This window comes from Theobroma umbraticum, unplaced genomic scaffold (assembly GCF_002168275.2).
Source record: "Theobroma umbraticum cultivar Fairchild unplaced genomic scaffold, ASM216827v3 scaffold_30.0, whole genome shotgun sequence".
Lineage (NCBI taxonomy): Eukaryota > Viridiplantae > Streptophyta > Magnoliopsida > Malvales > Malvaceae > Theobroma > Theobroma umbraticum.
In genome coordinates, this window is record NW_018397254.1 from 142,209 (window position 1) to 164,881 (window position 22,673).

General features: G+C 37.0%; 3 protein-coding genes across 10 annotated transcripts; 2 read left to right on the top strand and 1 right to left on the bottom strand.

The window, feature by feature from the left end:
• Positions 1-1,041: 1,041 nt before the first annotated feature.
• On the bottom strand, positions 1,042-4,666 carry LOC110415153 (carbon catabolite repressor protein 4 homolog 4-like). 2 transcript variants are annotated; one of them, XM_021426713.2, is made up of 9 exons: positions 4,403-4,666; positions 4,096-4,267; positions 3,914-3,963; positions 3,718-3,787; positions 3,417-3,538; positions 2,910-3,043; positions 2,091-2,241; positions 1,825-1,972; positions 1,042-1,744 (listed from the first exon to the last, which is right to left on the bottom strand). In XM_021426713.2, exons 1-9 carry the CDS (start codon positions 4,603-4,605, stop codon positions 1,436-1,438), a joined length of 1,359 nt encoding a protein of 452 aa, XP_021282388.1. In that variant the 5' UTR covers positions 4,606-4,666; the 3' UTR covers positions 1,042-1,435. The 2 variants fall into 2 exon arrangements, with proteins under 2 accessions (XP_021282388.1, XP_021282378.1); XM_021426703.2 differs by having other exon boundaries at positions 4,096-4,273.
• A 2,375-nt stretch (positions 4,667-7,041) lies between these two features.
• LOC110415172 (pectin acetylesterase 8-like) lies at positions 7,042-11,502 on the top strand. Of its 2 annotated transcripts, none has more exons than XM_021426735.2 (13): positions 7,042-7,606; positions 8,019-8,188; positions 8,274-8,356; positions 8,579-8,708; positions 8,814-8,893; positions 8,992-9,078; positions 9,187-9,311; positions 9,416-9,476; positions 9,649-9,702; positions 9,785-9,862; positions 10,653-10,758; positions 10,925-11,070; positions 11,168-11,502. In XM_021426735.2, exons 2-13 carry the CDS (start codon positions 8,050-8,052, stop codon positions 11,300-11,302), a joined length of 1,224 nt encoding a protein of 407 aa, XP_021282410.1. In that variant the 5' UTR covers positions 7,042-7,606; positions 8,019-8,049; the 3' UTR covers positions 11,303-11,502. The 2 variants fall into 2 exon arrangements, with proteins under 2 accessions (XP_021282410.1, XP_021282417.1); XM_021426742.2 differs by having other exon boundaries at positions 7,045-7,606; positions 8,067-8,188.
• An 813-nt stretch (positions 11,503-12,315) lies between these two features.
• LOC110412661 (pectin acetylesterase 7-like) lies at positions 12,316-22,634 on the top strand. 6 transcript variants are annotated; one of them, XM_021423292.2, is made up of 19 exons: positions 12,316-12,503; positions 12,648-12,905; positions 13,951-14,075; positions 14,187-14,269; positions 14,457-14,586; positions 14,678-14,751; positions 14,839-14,925; positions 15,022-15,146; positions 15,268-15,328; positions 15,436-15,495; positions 15,623-15,700; positions 16,208-16,313; positions 16,472-16,617; positions 16,728-16,767; positions 17,788-17,856; positions 17,943-18,012; positions 18,699-18,808; positions 19,763-19,877; positions 20,004-20,273. In XM_021423292.2, the coding sequence occupies exons 2-19, from the start codon at positions 12,697-12,699 to the stop codon at positions 20,086-20,088; spliced, it is 1,773 nt and encodes a 590-aa protein (XP_021278967.2). In that variant the 5' UTR covers positions 12,316-12,503; positions 12,648-12,696; the 3' UTR covers positions 20,089-20,273. The 6 variants fall into 6 exon arrangements, with proteins under 6 accessions (XP_021278967.2, XP_021279111.1, XP_021279037.1 ...); XM_021423436.2 differs by lacking the exons at positions 12,648-12,905; positions 17,788-17,856; positions 17,943-18,012; ... (1 more) ...; positions 19,763-19,877; positions 20,004-20,273 and having other exon boundaries at positions 12,318-12,503; positions 13,940-14,075; positions 16,728-17,110; XM_021423362.2 differs by lacking the exons at positions 12,648-12,905; positions 17,788-17,856; positions 17,943-18,012; ... (1 more) ...; positions 19,763-19,877; positions 20,004-20,273 and having other exon boundaries at positions 12,318-12,503; positions 16,728-17,110.
• Positions 22,635-22,673: the final 39 nt, after the last annotated feature.

A 22,673-nucleotide genomic window follows, 5' to 3' on the forward strand; every position in this document is an offset into this window, starting at 1 on the left:
CAATTACCATTGCCCTTTCGCTTCCACCTTCGTTGGTATTCCAAATATAGGAGTTGGTTGCGTTTAGGGAAATTAAATCTCTTTCCAATCAAATAGGAAAAGAGGCTGGGATATGACCTTCATCCTTGGTAATGGCGTAATGCTAGTGCTTGTCTCTGTGTACCATCCGTCTGCCTGCACTAACCTTAATTTGCAAGGCTCAAGAGACGCAGCGTAATTGAGTGCTAGTCACTCATCGTTTACCATATTTCTCTCATTTCTTTGGTCCAGTGCAAGTTGCTTCCTTTCGTCTTGCAACAATGACAGGTTGACGTTCATCAGCAGTAAGAAAATGGGAAAAAAGAAAGAACGACAGACAGACGAACGTAACGAGCACTATTGTAAAACAGACGGTCCTCATGTTTGGTCTCCGTCCTCACTTTCATTATAACATTTCCATTTCTCTTTACTCCCAACTTTTTCCATTTGCTTTTCACTTTTGAAGATTTTTGCAATGAAGATCATAGCTTTTAGTTTTCACTAATAAATATACCAAGTAGCAACAAATTCGTCTTCTGCGGTTGTTCTCCTATGATATTCCTCTTAGAGTTAATGATCTTCTATGATTTGAATTTCAAGAGAGAAAGGGGTAAGGAAAGGGTCGAAATCCTTGGTTAATCTCATCTCCTGACTCCTGGCATTGCAAATCAAAAGTTTATCTTCATTAGTACGATTACAATACCACACTAGATGGTGTCTACATTCATTCTAAGACATGACCTGAATGATTCCAGGTTTTCTGAGATTTATCTCACGTTAACAGAGGCTTGGAAGATGCCAACCAAAAACAGGAACATGTTACATGAGCAATTCAGCACGTCTTCATTACTTTGGCCTGTATTGAAAGCTTTCACCACAATTTTTGAGCATGAAATGCCTCGCCACAAAGTTAAAAATTGATTGCTTTCTCACAACTTTATCCAGCCCTCCCCCTTAAAATAGACTTAGCATAGATGCCCAGAACTCTAAAGTATCATACATGAGAGCTAATAGCCAAGAACATCATTAAACCAATCATATCTTCTCAAAAGCAACTTACAGAACAATTCCAAATTTCTGAGTATTATTCTAAAAAAATTGCATTCACTCTACCAATGAGTTCCAAAACCAAAAATGTCTACTTGTCAGTTTATTACAGTCTTGTAAAATCAAATGCTTCTATCAAATAAATTAGAAAGCCATACCTTATCCCCAAAACAGATATATCCTAAACTTGGATCCCCCTCCCCCAACTTAACCCCAAAAAACAGATTTTGGAGCCCACACAAATGCTGCTCTTACCCGTCAATGTGCTCAACATGTTTTTGCATGATTTCTCAGCTTTTTCTCTGGTCTTTTTATCTCTTTCTCCATTCTCCGGTGAGAAAAGAACTCAATGGATTTGAACTTGAACATATTACCCTTTGGTAATTTCAAATTCAGCACCTATAGGCAGATGATCACTAGGGTGGCTATAGTTTGGCAATCCACCAACAACATCAGGTGAATCCAACTCTGGAAGTTCAAGAATACTGACAGGTTTTAGGCAGTCAGATGGGGAAAAGAAAATATAGTCAAGTGTATTTGTGAAGTCTGGAGTGCAGTTTGTAAATGGTGGTTCTCCTCTTGTGAAAGCATGAACACTGCACAATGGAAAGGGAAGTTCTTCCAAACATGTCATCAATGATGGTGATGAAGAGTTGCCAGAAATAAGATACTGGTAAACCTGAAAAGATAAGAACATTCAGAACATTGCTAACTGCAAGGCTGCAGAAATAAATAAATAAATAAAGTGCAGTACTAAACCTTATCTCCTGGAGTTGAATTGAAGTCACCAGACAAAATTAATGAAGGAGTACATTCAAATTTGTCTGTTACCAGTGTTTTAAACTGAGCTAACCGTGATAAAAGATATTTGGCTTGGGCAAGCTTAACATCAGCCCACTCTGGATCCCTGGAATAAAAACAGCATTAAATATACTTATGCTTCAGCATAGCCAACCTCATAGAAGCCAAGATTTATAAACACAATATTTACAATAAATAGATAAACGAAAATTTGGATAGTTTACCAGTAAAGATGTGTATTTGCCAGAATAAGGACATGATGAAAAGGATCCTTGAGTCTAAAGGCAGCCATAATTCCTACACAATCTCGTTTCAATCTTACATGCGGATCATTGGGATCTCCACGGCGCTCTGGACTACTTTTTACTGGTGAGTCTGGAAACAAGTCATCCAAGAAGTGAAATACCAGCATCCCATATCATTTCTAGTTTGTAGTCGGAGATGATATGAAGTTCAATCACAAAAAATAATTTTAGCTAAAAAAGGGAGGAAATGAAAAATGAAAAGTGAAATTATCCATATACAGATAGATAAAGCAAATAAAGGTTTAAGATTTGCTTAGCATATTTGACGAACTATATCATTTTTGTTCTTCATCAAACTATGCTTGTGCTTTAATATCAACTAATAAAACTTCAGTGAGAGACAAGTAGTCCAGATGTTATCTATAATACATATAATCAGAAGACTGCTGTGATTAAAATGCAGTTATTTGCTCAGCTGATGACAATGCTAGTTCTGAACTTCTTGCATCATGGAAATCCATTTTCCAGCAGAAGAAGAACCATCTTAAAAATTTAAACATCAGCTCTGCAAAATATATGATCTATTATTATTAATCTAAACTGATTTATGAACCAGTCATAGTTTACCAACCTAACATGCAATATGCTTTTACCCCATTGCTTGCATTTCTGCAAACAGACACTTGGGGCAACTAGCTAACGTGGCTTCAAGATACCAAAATCTCAAGCAAAAAGTCATAAAGTACAATAAGGATGTGACTGGATGCAAAAAGAAAACTTAACAATAGAAAAGGTTACCACTCTTTGCATGAGCACCATTATTTCCATCAGCCAGTGTCTCATTCTGGTTGTCAGCAGATAAGGAGGTTTCATGCAGCAACAAGTCTACGAGATCATTGTATTCTATTGTTTCCTTTGTGAGCAATTCTGCACTGAAGCAATTGTGCAAAGGTAAGTTTGCAAAATAAGATAGTATGATGGCACCCAAGCATTTGGCTCATTAGTTGGTGCATGATCCCGCTGTTAAGATATCAAGTTTCAAATCCCACTTCCCCCAATTAAAAAAAATAAAAGAAGATAGTGTGAAGGCTTCATTGCGAAAAGAGGACCTCATAAAAGCAAAATTCATTGAAAAAACACTCGTGAAACACAATGCATATACACCTAAGAACGAGTAAGATATTTAATTTAAAAACAGTTGTCCTTACAAAAAATTCTAGTTTATATACTAGAATATTCTTGGATATTCTTGCATATATTTTCAAGAAATTGTTTGAAAAGAAGTAGAGCGTAGTTTCAGCATACCAGTTGTTCTTGTAAAAAATTCCACATCCATCGCGCTTCTGCCCACTTCTCTGAACATAGATACTGGAATACCCGTGATCCTCCATGTTTCGTTTGTAAAAGGAATCATACTCATCCACTTCCTGGCACGTTTTAAGACCATTTATAAGGAAAATAAGAACAATATGCACAAGTACACTCAATACACGTGCATGTTTACACAGACAGAGTCAATGCACGGAAGAATAGAAGCAGGCGAGGGCGATGAAAGTAGTGGTATAAGTGCATATTCATGAATTTAATTTCAATGAAGGAAACAAACCTGAAGGCAAAAGAAGTCAGCTCCGAGGTTTTTAAGAAGAGTTAGAATAGCCTGTGAACGAGCCTTCCATCTGTAATAAGGTACAATCAGAAGATTAAGAATAATGTACATGGCAGTTTGATGTTGGTGGATTATACAATACTAAGTTACTTGGATATCAAATTGCGGAAATAATTAAAATAAAAAAAGTGGGCACCTGAGGCTGGGAGATGGAGAATGCGGAAACAGAGAGCTCTTGACGTACGCCTACAAGTAGAAACATAATACTAAGAGCCCCTCAAACTCCAAGCTTAGGAATTTGGATTACGTACACAAAACAATAATAAAAAACTGACCCAATGATCCCCAAACACTAGTAATAGACAAAAGCCAAGCTACCTGAGCCAAAATGTTGTAAGAGACAAGACGGAATCTGATAGCATCAGGTTTGCCTCTGGAATGGATGCCAGCGCCTTCTACACTAACAAATTCCTGAATTATTGGTGCTGACTTGCTGCTGCTTCGTCCCGCACTCACATTCACACTCATTTTGCCGCTGCTGCAACAATTTCTGGTTCTGTCCACTTTCAATTAATGCTAAAACTAAAACTTTAAACTGATAAAATTTGGAACAAAAAACAGAGAAAAGAGATGAGTGCAGAGTGCAGAGTGCAGAGCACAGGCGAAAGTCGAAAGCATATCATACCTGACGCAGCGGGTGATGGAAGGAACGGGTGGGCTTTGGCGACCGGTTAAAGTCAGAGTCCTAAACCTGACAAGCATGTGGTAGTTCATGTGCATGTCAAGGTGTGCACTACCGCTTTCAAGTTGTTTTTCAAACCCTCTGAAAGTGGCAGCCCAAGCCCACCAGTGCAAAGAAAAGAGAAAAGAGTTAACAAGGTAGCCCATGGGTCTGTTGGGTTCAGCTTACACACACCTCACTTTTGCGTAAAAAGATTCCCATTCATTGCTACACCCAAATCAAATATGTTTCTAAAGAAAGTGATGGGTGGGGGAACAGGGAAGGAGTCGCACGCTTTGTAAGAATGTCGTCACATGTGGGCTCATTAAGTCTCGCAGGGAGGCAGGCCGCTGTCTTTTTCCTAATCCATCAAATTCACATAAAATTTGCAAGTCCAAGTCCCAATTCCAAATTTTAAAGTCTCTCATCAAATTTCTTTTGTACATAGATAAGGCAAAAATACCTAAGTAATAAAGGCCGCAAGGGCATGCGGAACATGTTTTCCAATTGGCCAACATGATCTTAAAATATTTAAATCTAAAAACAATATGTGGACCAAGTTAAGATTCAATGATGGATGAAAACCTAACTTAGAAACAAGAAATGGTTGGGACCATTGATTTATGCTTTTGGTTATTTAGTCATTGGTTTTGGATTACAAATTCAATGACGTTGATTTGATTTTCAAACGTCAAAAATTAAGCATGCTTGTTCCTTATCCGAGAACAAGTTGAGCGAATTAATGTGATGGTGGAATTCATGTCATCCTCTTTGATCCCTTATTGACTTATTTATAATCCAAGTCATTTCTATCTTTAATTTTGGGTTGGTTCACCAACTTGTCGTTTGTGCTTTATGTTAAGTAAGTTTAGAAGACAATGATAATTGGTATATACATAAGGTTCCGTTGGAGATGGCGACAATCTTCTTGCTTCCACCAAATTTGCTGGTCTTTTATCTTATCTTATAATTACACAACACCAACCACATGTTTATGTTTCTTTAATTTCTTATTCCCAAATTAATCATTGATTGATGTTTGAAATTCGGGTTTGGTTTTCTTTTCTCTCTATGTTCTTGCTATAAACATGTATTGTGCTATTTTTAATTTTTCCTCTTTTTTTGGGGGGTTTAGTATTTACCCACATTTTGCTGGTTATGCAGCCAGCAAGCATAAGAAAGAGAAAACTAAAAAAGGAAGAAAAAACGTAAGTGGAATCAGATGCCAATCGTATAACAAAAGCCATTAATTGAATGTTTAAATGGAGAGGATGTGTGCACATGCAGCCATGCACAAGTGCAGTGAGAAATAAAAGATAGGAATAGGACCCCAACAAATAAGTGATGCTCGTCTATTAAGAGGGTCAATTTTGTAGACTATGTCACATCTCTAAATTGACGGGTCTCAATTTGTGGGCTTTAATTTTTATTATTATTTATCGGCTCCAACTTTCTTCTTTGAATGTGGTCCTCATTTTCTTACCCACAAAACAAACCAATCTTTTGCATTATATTAAATATTTGATTTTTTTAAACTAAATTTAGATGATTACTATTAAATGTTGATAGCTTTAATTGTCTATGACATGACATCTCAAACGCATATGGTGAGAGAATCTATCACATATTATCATTATATCATATATAGGATTACATCTTTTTGGCTGATATGTTAGTTCAACTCATTCCCACTAACAAACCCACTTATGCCATAAGTCTTGCTTTATATACTGGCACATACATTTAATAATAATCCTGAAAATTCCTTTAAAAGGTCAAAATAAGTAATATTCCGTTCAACTCTAATTATTTGTTTTTTTTTTAAATTTTCATAAAATTGAATATGGAGGAGTAGCCTTTTGATTAAGTTGATAATTACTTGATTGGGTGACAACTAAGATTGCATCAAGGGAAGTACACAAAACAGGTAGCCAAAGCAGTGGGTCACCAGCTTTATCAAGACATGGAAAGTAATCTAATCACCGTCAATCACGTGTCGTGTAAAACCGAAGCTGCATCCACCATTTGCGGATCCCTCCTCAACGTATCATCGTCTGCCACGTCCAAACTAACGAGCGGTGTCTGTTCCAATCATGGGCTTCAACATTCCCATTTACATCCACCAATCGTCCTTTTTCTTATTCTCTCTCCTAATCAAATTTTCTCCACTAAATTCTGCACTTTCCATGACACCTTCAATGACGCAATACAAGCAACGATAAGATCAAGAGCTTTGGGTTTTAAATTTACACATTTTTAAATCTTAGATAAGATATTTTCAATTTTTATCATTTCAATATTTCGCATTCATCTATCACCTAACACATTTTTTTTTGTTTTTTTATATTTAGAGAGGAAATTTAGATTTTATTATTGTTTTCTAACTAATGAAGAGATTTATTTTTTGACAGGTAATTTAAGTTTGTTACATTTTATTTAAAAAAAATAGATTTGTAATATTAATATTTATTTATAATTTAATAATATAATCTCTTACTCGAATTTGTAATATTCTTGTTACTAGTATGTCATTTTATACACCACATCTATTGAACTCAAATTCCAATTTATAAATTCAAAATCCTTGTCCTATCTATCCAAGGTATAATTCACCACAAACTCAAAATTATCTAAAAAAGGAAAAACCGTTCGCTGATGGTGGAACCTGGAACGTGTAACGTGTAAGCCGTTACGATTGGTTCATTCCGTTCCATATATGTCGAGGACCGTATGCATGATGTCATGTCATGGGTGGGGTCCCAAATTGACTGAATAAAAAACAAAACAAATAGAGTAAAAAAGAAAAGAGTAATTTTGGGTTTTTCTTGGTATTGGCGTTTTAAAAGTTTGAAGAGAGGATCAGTGTCGGCTCTCGGGTCCTGTTCTCTGCTCAAACTGCAAGTCAGTCCTTTTTGCAGCCCACAAACACAATGCAAAAGGGCGCACTGCCACTTTCCAGTTTTCACTCATCAAAAAGGCTACTTTTCACATAATTTGTCTTCTTCCTCCTGTACACATATCCCGTTTTCTCTATTGGTTTAAGAATTCAGACTCCTTTTGCTCTCCTGGAAGTTGGAACTCGAATGCTCTGAGGACTGAGGACGGGGAGAGAGCTGGATTGCCAACTCCATCGCATTCTCTCCGAAGGCGGTCCCATCCCATCTTCAGGTCTTGTTCTGCTCTTCTTCTCTCTTGCTTTCAATTGTTACGTTCAATGGCCGCTCCATGTTGCAGTTTACATTGATTATTTTTCGCTAATCTGGTCGCTGATTCACATTGGCTATTCTGTCTTTTTTTTTTTTTAAATTTTGATTTTAGTTTTCTACTGTTGCTGTTAGGATCTAGATGATACCCAATATTCATTTTTTTTTGTTGGAATATCAATCGTCTTCTGCCCTGGTTTTGCTTTTTACCATTAGTGATCTTGAGGACAATAGGTTTCTTTGTCCATTAGCAGGATATCACTATATACATTCTGTTGTTTAAGTAAGCCAAAAATTATCTTTCAATTCATTTTTGATTTTTGGTTTGGTATGTTGGTTGATGTGCTCTGTTTCCCTTTGTCTTTCTTTATTTTTAGTTGCGCAATTCAATTGGCCATGCCGTGTTAAATGTTTGATATGCACAGAATGGTGGATACAACATCCTGTCAATGGCTACATCTTCTTCTTTTGGGACTGCTGTGGTTCAAAACACAAGGGGTTTACGTCCCAATTACCTATGTTCCAAGTGCAGTAGCGAGAGGAGCTGGTCAGTTTTTTTTCTTTTTTTCTTTCCCTCTTTGGTTTTGCTTAGGTAAATCGCTTATTATGTTTAAATCCTGATTTGACTGCAGTTTGTTTGGATGGAAGTCCGCCAGCTTACCACTGGGACAGGGGATACGGAACTGGAATTAACAGTTGGTTAATTCAGCTTGAGGTTTGTCCACTTTTCAAAATCCATTTATAACATGAAACAGTATTATGTTTTGATTGATTTTGTGATGTTTGACAATGAAAGGAGTTTATGTTGAATCCTATAGGTTAAATTACAGAAAACTGACTTCTTTGATAGTTTGGTTTTATGTCATAATGGCGTCACCAATTTTAAGTTCCTTATGTGGTGTTACTCATGATAATTGCACTTGCTTTGAATTCTTAGGGAGGAGGATGGTGCAATAATGTCACTAGTTGCCTGGTTCGCAAAAATACTCATTTAGGTTCCTCTAAAAGAATGGTCAAGCGAATTCCTTTCTCTGGCATATTGAACAACAAACATCAATTCAATCCAGGCACGGACTTATAATTTATTCGATTGCTTCTTGGTTTCCAATTAGTTTTCCATCATGTTTTATTTGGTTTGCGAGTAGTTTAACGAATTTCACTTGGATTTGCAGACTTTTACAATTGGAACAGAGTCAAAGTCAGGTATTGTGATGGATCATCATTCACAGGCGACGTGGCAGCAGTCAATCCAGTAAGTTATTGCTAATCTTGGCTGGACTTGAAGATTCTCGGGAGACTTGAGATAGTTTTTCTTTCTATGTATTTTTAATCAGTTAGAAATTTCATCAGGTCACTAATCTTCACTTCAGAGGTGCGAGGGTCTGGCTTGCTGTCATGGAGGATCTGTTGGCCAAAGGAATGAGAAATGCTGAAAATGTAAGATTCTTTTTTTGCTTTTTCTATGATCTGTCAACCATTTCCTGCCTTTCCTTGTACTGATTCTCTGTTAACTAGTGATTTGTTTAATTAAATTTCTTTGTATAGGCTGTTCTTTCCGGATGTTCAGCTGGTGGATTGGCGTCCATTTTGCATTGTGATAGCTTCCGAGCCCTCCTACCTATGGGTACTAAAGTAAAATGTCTTTCAGATGCTGGTTATTTTATCAATGCGTAAGCTCGTTAATAGGACCTTCTGCCCAGACGTGTATTGAAGTCTAAATGGTAGCTGACATATTTCTTTTACGCAATATGACGTTATAAGTCTTCTTTTGCAGGATGGATGTGTCTGGAGGACATTATATTGAAGCTTTCTTTAACCAATTAGTTGCAACACATGTACTCTTTCTTTCTCCGTATCTCGGATGAATGTTCTTTTAACCTTTTAATATTTATGTTTTCATACTTGTGAGGCTTATCAATTAGTACTTCTTAGTTTGGGTTTTAGTCCAGCTCAGGTAGTGGTGAAGGGACATCTGATTGTTACGTTTTTTTTTTTACTTTCTTGAAGGGATCAGCAAAGAATTTGCTTCCATCCTGCACTTCAAGAATGAGACCCGGTCTGGTAAGTGTTGCTACTCAGTTTCTCGTTTCACTCTTCCACCATTGCAACGTCCATCTTACCAGCACTCATCTACATTTTACAGTGTTTTTTCCCAGAATACATGGCGCAGCAAATACAAACACCTCTTTTTATTATCAATGCAGCATACGATTCATGGCAGGTTAGCTCATTTTGATTAGCACAATGATCGTGTAAATCAATGTTGAAATTGTATGTAACAAATACAAGTTGCTTTGGTCATTTGATCTCCTTTTGTTATGGCTAGACAACTTTGCAAACCACGAAACTCAGCTTTGTTGACAGTGGTAAATTTGAAAAGCTGTATAAAGTTATGCTTCATCTTCATGTATCATTTAACTCAGACCAAATCCTTTGCACAAGCCTAGTCTGTCATCTCAAAATGACAGGACGCTTTGTCTGCGTACTTTTTCAGCTTAATTTCTTTGTTTATCAAGTTTGAGCGTCCGTGTAGATCCCTGGACGGTGGCTTCAAGTTCCTGCCTGACATACCACTTGTAGCCTACTAGATAGGGTTTCTTATTTCTTATTTCTAGACTTAAAAACTGGAATTATAATTCTGCCATAAATTTGGTTGACCCTCTTTTAATGTCTATTGCGGTTTTGTACTGTAGAGGTCATGCGATAAATACATTTGATGCAAACGTTAAACCCCTTTTTCCCTTTTCTTTTCTATTACTTAGGAATTTCTGTTTAATTGGTTTCGAAAATCAAAAGTTTGCAATGAGAGTACCATCAAAATTTGTGGGAAACGCTCCTTGTTTATATAGTTTCAGTTTAGCTGTAATTTGGAAAGAAAAGGAAATGGTAGAAAACAAAGTTATACCCAAACATTGCATGTACCGCTGCTACCATATAGCATTCACCTGTTTGAGATAAATCTCTTTGTTTTTTGCTACTTCTCTAATCTCTGATTCTTTCTTTCCATTCAGATACGAAACATTTTGGCACCTGGCATTGCTGATCCCCATGGCTACTGGGAGAGCTGCAAGCTTGATATAAAGAACTGCTTGCCCAGCCAAATCAAAACTATGCAAGGTGACTCAACAACCCTGTTTTAGACTCCTAGGCAGCTTCCAATTTCTTTTTGGGTTCATAGCGTACAAGAGTTTGAAGTTTATAGTCTGATAGCTTTTGTAAATGGTAAGAAATGAATGTTGGAAAACTTAGCTAAGGGCTCTCATCAAAATTTTTTCTATTTCAGACTTCAGGTTGCAATTCTTAGTTGCACTGCTTCGACTAGGCAAGTCTTCATCAAGAGGAATGTTTATAGACTCATGCTATGCCCATTGCCAAACTGAGATGCAGGGATTATGGCTTATGCCAGACTCGCCATTGTTGAATAAAACCGTAAGCCAATGCCTTATTATCTTGTCTAGTTTATTTAATCTCTTTCCCTTGTCGAAACTAACATTGAATGTGTTTCTGGTAAAATGTATTTGTGCAGTCAATCGCCAAGGCAGTAGGAGACTGGTTTTATGACCGGAATCCGTTCCAAAAGATAGATTGTGCTTATCCTTGCAACCCCACTTGCCACAACCGCATTTATGAACAGCCGGCTCATCACTACCCCAATTTTTAGATCGTCTTTTCTAATTCTATATACATATATAGATATATACAGAAACCATTATTTAGGTTGAATGCAATGAAATTTACGATTGGTCAAGTCCTCTAAATAAGCATAGACCACCACTGCACTAAACTTGTGTGCTGGGTGGCTTCATTCTTTGTGTATTCAGATTCTCATTCTTAATAAATCAATTTTTTTCCAATCTAAAATTTACTCTGATGGTGAGCATAATTATTTATTACAAACAAAAAAATCGATTAGTTCTGAAGATGGTTGAATTACTACAGCCATGAAGGGAAAAGGTCAGGTTTCTTTAGCAATATATATATATATATATATATATATATGCACGATTGCTGTCCGCTTATAAAGCCGACATGGATTCTACTATATTTTTTCTTTTCTGAGTTTAATCAGTCAGACGCAATGCAAGCAAACAGCACACGTAGGCCAATAGATAGGAGAAAGGTATGGCTTTTTCTAGAATGCAACGTGGTGGTGGGGGAATATTAGAAGCCGAACCAATGGCTGAGACCGGGGACGTCGGTAACAGACCAGCCTTTTCCAAGTAGTAAAGAATAAAAAGTCTAGGTTTAGAGTTACAGTAGAAATAGTAGTAATAGTGTTTCGTGCAAACCAATTCAATACGTAATGTTCTCTTTCCTTGTGATAAATGTCCGTTTAAAATAAAAAAGATTTCCTTTTTATTGTATAGCCAATCAGGAATCCTGGGATACCTTGGGTGAGTTGAGTTCCCGAGTAGCTAATAAAGCAGTGTGCTTTCCTTGGCGGTAACTCGAAGCATTTACCACAGTGGCTGGCTTGGAAATTGGAATCGAACAATGAACAGTTTTAAGACACCATGACTATGAGGCATCCACAGTTGGGCGAGTGCTTTGAACAAGTTAACTTAATGAGCGCACCGACACCTAAAACTGTGGACTTTACCTTTTCTGCTTAGTTGGCACGCGGTAGCACTTGGCGGACAGGAAGAAAAGGATAGATCCGACAAGGCCTATAAGTATACAAGGAATCAGCTTCAGCGGTCGCTCACAAAGCAAAAGCATTTAGTTTTGTACTAGTGATAAGAAAAAGAAAAAGAAATACAAAGAATTTGTAGCTGAACAGATCAGCTGGAAAATTACTAGGACGTCGTCAAGGTTTCAAGCTGCACTGTATACGTCTCATTTCTCCGCCCTCCACCCTCAAGGTAAGCTTCCATTTTAAATAAAAATAAATGCACTAGAAAAAATCTTCAGCACAAGGGTCCTGAATCTTAGAAACTTGTGTGTGTGCTTTTTTAACATATTACATTTACGGGTATTATCATTATTATTATTATTATTATTATTAGGACTAGTTTACTCTCACCTCTCTTTCCTGGGCATGGGTGCTGGGTGAGGATGACACAGACAGGCAGACAGCGAATCAAGAGAAAAGCGATGAAGGTGAAGGACAATGGTGTGGTCTTTAGAATGGAAAAGTCTTTCATCTCGCTGTTTGAGTACCGGGGAGTGCCGTGCTGCTGCTCCGGTTCCGGTCCCGGTCCCGGTCGCAATGGAAAATCTGATTGGTTTTTGAACGAGAAACACGGTTATCTTTGGGACAAATGGTTCATTATTATTATTATTATTTTTCACACACAAAACAAAACAATGGATGAGATGTAGTGACTTTGACCCATGCCCTTTATTTTGTTCCTTTCATACCACAATTATTTTTCTAGTATTTGCAAAACAAATGGAGGAGGATGTTGTTCCTGCTGCCGATTCGGTCTTGGCCATTTGCGTATTCAACAATGATTCAAACCAATTCCACCTCCTTCCCTTCATAAATATAACTTATATTATATTTTCTTTTTGAATTTTGACTACTAATTCTATTTTATTAATTATTAGCTTTGATTAGCTGTTTTGGTCCTAACCTTTTGGTTTTTTAACTAACATAAATATATACCATCCGCTACCCACGGACAGCATTATGGATTTCTGACTCTTTGGTCAAATTTTAAAGGTTACTATTTCTTTTTATTAAAAAAAAAATACATACTACTACTTATAGCATTAGCATCTTCCTGAATTGTTTCGATCTTCATTATGCTTCTTTAGTAGTGATCGATTCCATTTTTTTTTAAAAAAAAACAATATTGTTAAATTCGTATTACTTTATATATTTTGTTTTAACATTTGACCCCAAGACTTTGTGTCAGAGCAAGAACCAACTATTATTATTATTATGTGGCCAACTGTCTTTATAGGTAGATACTTATCGCAAAACGTGAAACTTATTAATGACGATAACGAGATCAAGGGAGTGTCTGTCACGCTTTTATTTCCTTGGGGGGCCTGGCAGAGATGAGATGATGATGATGATGTGTGATTGGAATTAACTGCAACTTGCAGCTTTATTTCTAGATACTGGTTTTAAGTGAGATGATGATGTTGATAATTACTGGTTAATCTGATGGTTAATGTTTGGATAATGCTTTACTAATAATGTAGAATGGGTGTATATAGTATCTTTTACATTACCATATTCTTGTGCTGGGAAAACAAAATTATAGCCAGAAACAGCCTTTTAAATTTATAATATTTGGCCATCTGTATTTCCTTTTCCCTGATTACACTACTTCTTGATTAATACAAGTATTGCGGCAGGATGATTGGTGCAAGATTAGGCCAATGGTTAAGTCTTCTCGTTTGCTGCTTGCTGATATTACTGAAAGCAGAAGGCGGTAGCGTAGGAATTACTTATCTGCAGAATGCTGTAGCAAAAGGAGCTGGTAAGAGATTACTCTCCCCCCACTTTTTTTTTTCATCTGCTTCGTGAGCTACATAATGTATATGTACTAGTACCGCTAGTATATTTGATATATCATTTCTGTGTTGGGCAGTTTGTTTGGATGGGAGCCCACCTGCTTACCATTTCGACCCGGGCTCTGGCGCTGGAGTTAATAATTGGTTGGTTCACATGGAGGTGAGTCCTTTTCTCACACCCCATTGCTCTTGTGTGTTTGCTGATATGAAAGGCTTTAACTTTAAAAAAGGGTTGGCTTTTAGTTAATCATCTCAAAGGAAAAAGAAGACAGCTTTGCTTTAGTCACGGTCAATAACAATGACAGCATTGCTTTAATCTAATTATGTGTTTTGCATGACTCTGACAGGGTGGAGGATGGTGTGAAGATGTAGAAAGGTGCCTTTCTCGTAGGGATACTGATTTAGGCTCATCAAAGCAAATGGTCAAGCAATTTGGTTTCTCTGGACTTTTGAGCAGCCAGCAAAAATCCAATCCAGGTAGGATTAGACAAATTTCCCTCTAGTTAAGCTCCACAACGGATGCTTTCATCCTTACAGAGTGACAGACTTGTTTTATTTGAACATATAGATTTCTACAACTGGAATCGGATTAAGGTTAGGTACTGTGATGGATCATCATTCACAGGCGATGTGGAGGCACCAGTAAGTTATTTTGAATTATCAGGAAAACATATACATGAATCATTTCCTGGCATTTTCTGGTTCTTAAACTAATTTTTATATGATCAGGTTAATAATCTGTTCTTCCGAGGAAATAGAATTTGGGAAGCTATCATTGAAGATCTATTAGCAAAAGGAATGAGAAATGCTAAGAACGTAAGGCCTAGTTTGATTTTTGGTAATTCATTCATTAACCTTTTTACCATTACTTATTCTACTTGCTGATAACTTGTTGGAATTTGTTTATTATAGGCTATTCTTTCAGGCTGTTCTGCTGGTGGATTGGCTTCGATATTGCACTGTGATAGATTCCGAGCTCTCCTTCCGGCTACAACTAAAGTAAAATGCATTTCGGATGCTGGCTTCTTCATTCATGCGTAAGTTCAGATGAAGCAACTTCTGCCTTGAGCTTAATTATATCTGAAACAATGGCAGAAAATCTTTAAAATAGTTGCATTTTCTCCTATTTAACATTACAGAATTCTTTATTTCTGGCAGGAAGGATGTTTCTGGGGGGCAGCACATTGAAAATTTCTATAGCCAAGTGGCTAAATTACATGTACTGTCTCTATTCTTTCTCCCATTTTCTTCTTCTTTTCCTTTTTCTCAAACAAGACAGAAATGGATATGTAATAAATGTCTTATAAATGTAATGTCTTTGTGCAGGGATCTGTTAAGAATTTGCCAGCATCTTGCACTTCAAGAATGAGTATGAAACCAGAGTTGGTAGGTGTGGCTATTTTGATACCATAATAATAGCATCTTCTCCATCAAAAAAAATAACAATAGCATCTTCTCTGATCTTCTGCACTTCCGCTTCATTCTCACCATTATTCTTTGCAAAAAATTGCAGTGTTTCTTCCCACAGTACGTGGTGCAAACTATGCAAACACCAATCTTCTTCATAAACGCAGCTTATGATTCCTGGCAGGTCAGCATATTTCTGCGTCTCAAGATTTTTTTTTCTTTCTTAATAAAACCATGACAATTGAACCAACATGACAGAAATATTCTTTGATGTTACTATATATACCAAAAATTATAATATGCTCACAGTCGATTGAGAGAGCTAGGCTTCTTGCATGCTACAGTTCCATATGATCAAACATTGGAAAAAAAAACTAAGAAATGAAATCGTGGAAAAGGAAAAATAACTTCCATCTCTACCTGGAAGCCTAACGTGGAACCCTCAGTTTGACAAGGGCCTTACAGACTGTGACATAAATGACATGTATTAGGCAGAGCCAAGTTTTGCAGCTTGGGTGCTGAGTTCGTAAAGATAACTTAAATTTTTGCTGTCCAATAGTATGTGTTTTGTGAAAGTATCATAATGCTAAAGCCGTTATCTCAGTTTCTTATTTGCAATCAGCATATGAAGAATATCATACTTTATTCTCCTAAAGTGAACTCTAATTCTCATGGTAACTATATTCATCAGATCAAGAACATTTTGGCACCCACTGCTGCTGACTCTGGTAAGGCCTGGAAAAGCTGCAAGCTTGATCTAAAGAAGTGTACACCTGGACAGCTCAAAATCATCCATGGTGACTGCTAAACTTAAGACAATGCTTCAAGTAGTTAATCTTGGTTGTTACATACTATTTCAAGCACTTTGGCCTCCTCCTTAAAAGGGTAGAAAGTTATTTACGTCCTGAATGAAATTCAGCATAAATAAAGGAAAATTGTTCTTTTCTTATCACAGATTTCAGGGCACAATTCTTAAGTGCCCTAACCGGAGCTGGCAGCTCTTCATCTAGAGGAATGTTTATAGACTCCTGCTATGCCCACTGTCAAGCAGGAAAGCAGATAACATGGTCAAGCAACAATTCCCCTGCAGTGGGTAACACGGTAAGAGATTCCTTCATTTTCCCCCCTTGTAGTTACTTTCTCGGATTTTGTTGGCCGTTGTAGCTCTTTACTCATTTTCTTTGTGATTGAAAATTTATTATGTGGTGCAGAAAATCGCGAAGGCTGTTGGAGACTGGTATTATGAGCGGAGTCCCGTCCAAAAGATAGACTGCCCTTACCCCTGCAACCCCACTTGCCAGAACACTGATTCTGAGTCACAACTCCCAGATATATAGACTTTGTTTCTGATGCCGTAATAATTTAATTAAATCGAAGCATATCTATGGTTCATGTCTCCCAGCAGCTAATCCCATCTCTGCCTATCTGGGTTGTTGTTTTTATCAAGATTATTCTAGTGTATAATCTCAGAAGCAAGGCTACAATTTGTTTGAACTTGCATCATTACTTCTACTCTTATTTATGCAATCTTGTAATGTAGTTGCCACTTATGTACACTGGATAAAAATAAATTAATCCAAGATTTTTACTAGTATGTGTATGCTTTTATGGCAGCCAGCCGATGACAGGACCCCTCGAAATACAGTTTAAACTGGGACGCATGGCAGCACATAAGTTAAAAAGAGACCATGCGCTTTATTAGTAAATGCAAAACCAACGTGGAGGTCCATTTCAACTTTTGACAATTAAAAAGCCAAGAAATTTAAAAACATAAGAATAAAATTCAAACCATGTGCTGGTAATCGTACTGTGGCCATGGTTAGGTTTTTGTTTTTGTGAGAGACAGAGAGAGAAAGCAGCGGCCTTTTCCTTTGGGAAGAGAGAAAGCACCGGCCTTGGGTACCTTGGTATTCGCTTTGTTGTGACTTGAGAGACTCCACTTTTCGTATTACGAATCAAAGAGGGAAAGTAAGCCGTCCCTGAATCTATACGATACATATAATACAAAGTACGTGCCTTTTCTTCCCCACCTGCATTTGGTTCTTCTCCAATTATACTCACTTCCCCTTTGTCTTCGTTTTTCACTCATCATTTCAGATTTCAGATTTCCTCTTCTGAGAACCTGTTTTTTTCTTATTGAATTATCATTCCCAGGGGAAGCACCAATCCACCTAGTTAACGTGCGTTCTCTTTCTCTTGTGTTCTTCCTTCAACTTATCAGCTTATTTGCTTAAGCTGTTGTTTTCTTGTTGATTACTGATTAGGTTTGAGGTGCAATGGATTGGGCTTTTATACAAAAATCTTGGGACAAGTGGGTTTCCAGCAATATTGGCTCTTCTGGTAAATCTATCTCAACAATTTTCATTCCTTACTTTTACCACATAATTTCGATTGGGGCTGCAGATGTTGCTTGTTCGAAATTGTAGGTGAGCCATTGAAGGCTGCGTTGCTGATTAATTATGATCCGTTCAGACCCTCTCGTTTGTTGTCTACCATGTAAGTTACGTTTCAGAGTCTCATGAAATCATATATTGCTCATTGGCGGCTTAAATTTTCACATCGTATAGGCTATAGCCTTAATTTCATGAATCAAGGCTTCTGTCTGCTGGTCAACCATGCCTTAGTAATACCTGGTAGTTATTTTAATCCGCCTCTTTTTCCTAATCTTCATTTTGAAAACAATTCTGCTGCCTGCTTTTGTTGGTTTATGTTTTGTTAATAGCTTTACAAATTTAATAATTTAGAGCACAAACAAGGTAGTTTTGTACTATGAATGTGTTTGCCCTTTGTGTCAAAACATGTTTAACAATTCTGATTTGTAAGTGTGTCTTCTTTCTGGCATAATCTAACTTGAGGTTATTTCCTTGTGCTTCTTGGTTATTATCAAGTCAATATGGCTTTTGAAGTTATTCCATTGTTTATCTGTGGCTGGTATATTTTCTGACATTCTTAGCCAGTGGTAATGTATCAATGGTGTGTGCCAGAGGAATGGTTTGACATTCTCAAGTGACAGGAAAGAAAACTCATTTGTTCATCTCGTGTTGCTTTGTGAATATATAAATTGAATAGAAGTGAAAGAAACATGTTTCATGTTCTATACTATTATGGTCATCATCATACCTCTCTCTTTGCCAAGATATTTATTCTGTTTAGAAAACTGAAAATGGTGATTTGTCTGACAGTGCTGAACAGGAAGGAATAAAGATCAACCCCATTGAACTGAGTCAATTTGTCAGTTTCATCAAGCGAAACAAACTGCAGACAGAGACTTTCAATATTGGGCATAACCAATGTAATTTGCTACCTACAGACCTTTTGTTTTTTAAATTATGAATTTGTTGAAAGCTAAAATGTCAGTATGAAATTGGACTTTCTCTAAAATTGTTGCTTTGCTCATCATTTTAATGTACTAGTACAATTTTGTGCATGTGCACGGGAAATTTTGCTCCTAGGAAAATATAAGAAGTAAATTTTGTGCACATACAATTTTGTGCATCTGGTATTTTGTGCCTTGCATGCATTCATATTTTATGCATCCATATGTAGTATAGATTCATGGAGTACATTTTCTGGATTGCTAATGCGTTGAAATAAATCATATGAATTCCTTAAATGACATTTCTATTTGGGTTAGGACACGAGAGAGAAAGAGTTGCAAGTCAAATTTCTTATTTTTGTTCCCTTGATTTTTCAATAAATGACTGTCATTTTGCTATCTCTTGCTTCTTTCAGTAGCTTTTTGATTGTTTACATCCAAACATTTCTGGGGCGAAAAATGTTCAGAATTCCTTTTTTTTTTTTCTTTGGCATGTGGATCTCTGTTATATTGTGTAGAGAAAGGGGGTAAGTGGTGCTTCGCTTGTCTTTCGCTCACAGCCAGGCTTTGAATAGGCAACTGACTTGTTTTTGGCTAGTTACAGCTTTCAAATTTGACTTTCTTTTGTTACAAGCAGAATCTACTTTCCTGGATTATTCTTTATCATATAAAGGAAGCAAAGACTAAAGAAAGTTTATAAATATAATCATTGTTGGATTCGCATTCTGGACCAGCGGTTTTGTGTGCAATATTGGATATGTTGGGTTCATAAATTGCTGTTTCTATTTCTAGACATGTCAGCAGTAAATCATTATTTTTTTTTTGAAAAGCGTAAATCATTAAATTTACTTGTCTGGTTTTAGTAACAAGTCTGTTTTCAATAATAAGTATAAAGCCATTAAAGTTTGGAAGGTGATATATCGATGGCAGACATGGTTACATCAATTCATGAGAATTGGTTCTGTGCAAGGTGCCTGAACACATCGAAATCTACTGGCGAAGGTGCTATCATCATGCAATCATCCACATTTCTCTTGGTGGCACTGTAAGTCTGCTCATCTTCACTTGTTATTCACACTAAATGAATTGTGTTGTGCATGATGTAAGAGCTCTTGAATGTATAGTTTCTTAATATCAAACTGGGATTTCACTTGTGATCCACTTTTATCAGATATGATGGGTCAATTGGCTCAGCGTCTCGTGCTATGGTGTCTGTTGATCAACTTGTTTGGCTGTTGAGTCGAAGAAACCTTTAACCTTGGCTTCCTTAGTAGATTAATTGTAAGTTTCTGAGTTATAAGGACAGGGAAGTTGTGTGCATTTTCTATGTATTTCTTTCCAGGGGCCTTGTTTTGATTTGATTATTAATGAGAATGACATAGACAATATATGATGAACGTGTGGCAGAAATTGACTAATTGTTGGAAGCAAGTTGTAGAAATCATGTTTCAGACTGGGGTGCCCATATGTGTTTGATATGCTGAATTTAAACTTCAGGCGATAAGGGATCTGACTTGCATCAAAACAGCAAACGTTGATGGAGTAAGTCAAATGGCCAATGATGAAATGCTAGTTTGCAGTATGTATATGCTCGAATATGACCAAATATAGCACTGCCCGAATCCATACAATGAAGATGAAAGTAGTAGTCAGTTGAACAATGGCGGTTTAGATTTTAACTTAGGACTTGCAAAGTAAATGTAATGGCAACTTAACTAGTGCTGTTGCCATGTTTTGTCTTAGTTAGGGGTGGCATCCAATCAGGTGCTAAATGATGTGATAATATGAATGGGGCGGGAAAGCCAATCTGAAACAGGGCATGGCATCTACTTGTAGACTCTTAGTTAGCTAATGATGAGATACGTCCAACAATTTGCACCTGCCTAAGATTTACAAGAGTGCTTTTTGTTCTACAGTTTTCCGCTTCCGCAGCCTGAGCAAGACACTGATGTTTGCCTTTGTGTGGAAAATACCAAAAGAGTAGCATGCTTGCCACCCCTTTCCCTTACGTTTTCCCTTCACCTTTCTGCTCATTCCAAAAGAAGACATTTCTGTTTCCCAATGGTCGCCAAATGGAATGCTAATGCTACCAAGTCTGAGAGGGATGTCAGCCTGCAACCTATTACTATTTGCTTTAAGCCTTTCACGGTAAAACACAGGAGATTCCTGTGCACTTTGTCAGACATGGTTGCTCGCTTGACCCATACATGATACATAAAGCTACTGTCGATTGATTTGACTACCACACACCACAACTGAAGCCATCATTTTTTCTTTTTGACTTTTTTTAGGAAGAAGAAAAAATTAGAGTGCGGTGGTGTCATCTTTCTGATGAGTCGAAGATTTAGCGATCTGCTCAAGGATATTTTGTCGAGCATACGAGTTAATAATATATTTCTTGGTAAGGTTTAAAAAAAAAAAAAAAACCAACCAACAAAATGAACAATGAATTTCTTTTCCATCCCTCTCCACTCTTCAACCAATACAAACCCTTCCTCCACTTTGTCCTTTCATTCCCAGCTGAGTTGTACAAATTGCAAGTTCAGCCCATTTCTCCCAACCTAAATGATCTTTATTCTGCACCCAAAAGTGATCATCAACCACCCACGATAAAGTACATGCAGGCAGAAAAAGACTCAACATCCTAAAGCATCATGCTCAAGATTATTGGTTCCCTTCTCTCTTTTTCCTTTTCCTTTTGTCACCAATAATCTTTTCCATGGTTAAAGCCTTACAATCTCCAACAGTTGCCACTGCTCCTCAGCAAGTATGGAGAAAAACCGAAACCTCTAGTTCTCTGCAGGCAACGAATCAGGTCTGCAAATATCCCCACGACAAAGAGGGCATACCCTGCAAGCCATAAACAAGTCAGCAAAGTGTATAGACATCCGTACAACCTTTTATGGCCAAATGTGTTAGCATCCACAATAGGTGAACTGAAAAGAAAGAAAACTAATGCCACCATACAAGATGGCATTCAGGAGGAAACATAGGGCCAGTTCAGCTTCAGAAAAGTTATCCATTTTCAGATTTCCATCTCCATTTTTGCTTATACACGATCAACAAATAAAGTAAATCACAAAATGTTGAAACTCTTGGTTTCAATTTTCTAGAAAGCTATTTTAAATTGTTTTCCACCTTTTTTACTACCCTAGTTTTCTAAAAATGGAGATGGAAAGTGCAAAGCATTTTCCAAACTGAACAGAACCTTGACATTTTCAAAGTTTGAAAACAATAGGTCATTACTACAACAGGCAAAGCCTGTGTGGGTGTTTGTCAAAGATATTCATGCATGCAAGTGGCACAGAAGCTGTAGTATTGCCTTCCAGCTCACTGTTAGGGATAAGGAAAACTGTTGACTGAAGGTCAACAAGTATATGATATTTCTGTTTTCATTTTGGCCAAGTGAATTCAAACAACCTTGCTAAAAGGAAAAGTTTACAGGGTTTTCTAGCAATCGTTCCAAGGTCTACACAATGAAAGTGTCAATCATAGCAATTAGACAGGGCTCCGTCTAGCAAAAAGTAGTTAAAAGAAAGTTGATATAAAACAAGAAAGTATTGATTATGGCAATTATTCAAAGATATTAATAGCCAGAAAGAATTAGTTCCCTTATTAAATTGGTGTGGCCTTGCAGATCTGTTAATGTTATTCTAATGAGACAAAAGAATTTAATTCCCCATACATTCCACCTCCAGGTTAGGCAGCAAGAAAGTGTGGCAAATCCTTCACACACATGTAAAGGACGAAAATGCCTTTGATTAGGTAGCAATCAACAGCTCATTTAATAAAAATTACAAAGATGGAAAGTAAGGGGTAGGTTGATGGGGAAGAAAAAGTA

What these genes read in the sequence shown, in the direction of transcription:
- LOC110415153 (XM_021426703.2), bottom strand. Translation starts at nt 4,605, where the DNA reads ATGGGCTACCTTGTTAACTCTTTTCTCTTTTCTTTGCACTGGTGGGCT. An exon ending in TCCATCACCCGCTGCGTCAG is followed by an intron (nt 4,274 to 4,402) that starts GTATGATATGCT and finishes GAAAGTGGACAG; the next exon opens with AACCAGAAATTGTTGCAGCA. An exon ending in TCTCCATCTCCCAGCCTCAG is followed by an intron (nt 3,788 to 3,913) that starts GTGCCCACTTTT and finishes ACCTTATTACAG; the next exon opens with ATGGAAGGCTCGTTCACAGG.
- LOC110415172 (XM_021426735.2), top strand. Translation starts at nt 8,050, where the DNA reads ATGTTTGATATGCACAGAATGGTGGATACAACATCCTGTCAATGGCTA. An exon ending in TGCAGTAGCGAGAGGAGCTG is followed by an intron (nt 8,189 to 8,273) that starts GTCAGTTTTTTT and finishes ATTTGACTGCAG; the next exon opens with TTTGTTTGGATGGAAGTCCG. An exon ending in CAAGAATGAGACCCGGTCTG is followed by an intron (nt 9,703 to 9,784) that starts GTAAGTGTTGCT and finishes TACATTTTACAG; the next exon opens with TGTTTTTTCCCAGAATACAT.
- LOC110412661 (XM_021423292.2), top strand. Translation starts at nt 12,697, where the DNA reads ATGACACAGACAGGCAGACAGCGAATCAAGAGAAAAGCGATGAAGGTG. An exon ending in TGCTGTAGCAAAAGGAGCTG is followed by an intron (nt 14,076 to 14,186) that starts GTAAGAGATTAC and finishes TGTGTTGGGCAG; the next exon opens with TTTGTTTGGATGGGAGCCCA. An exon ending in CAGCTTATGATTCCTGGCAG is followed by an intron (nt 15,701 to 16,207) that starts GTCAGCATATTT and finishes TATATTCATCAG; the next exon opens with ATCAAGAACATTTTGGCACC.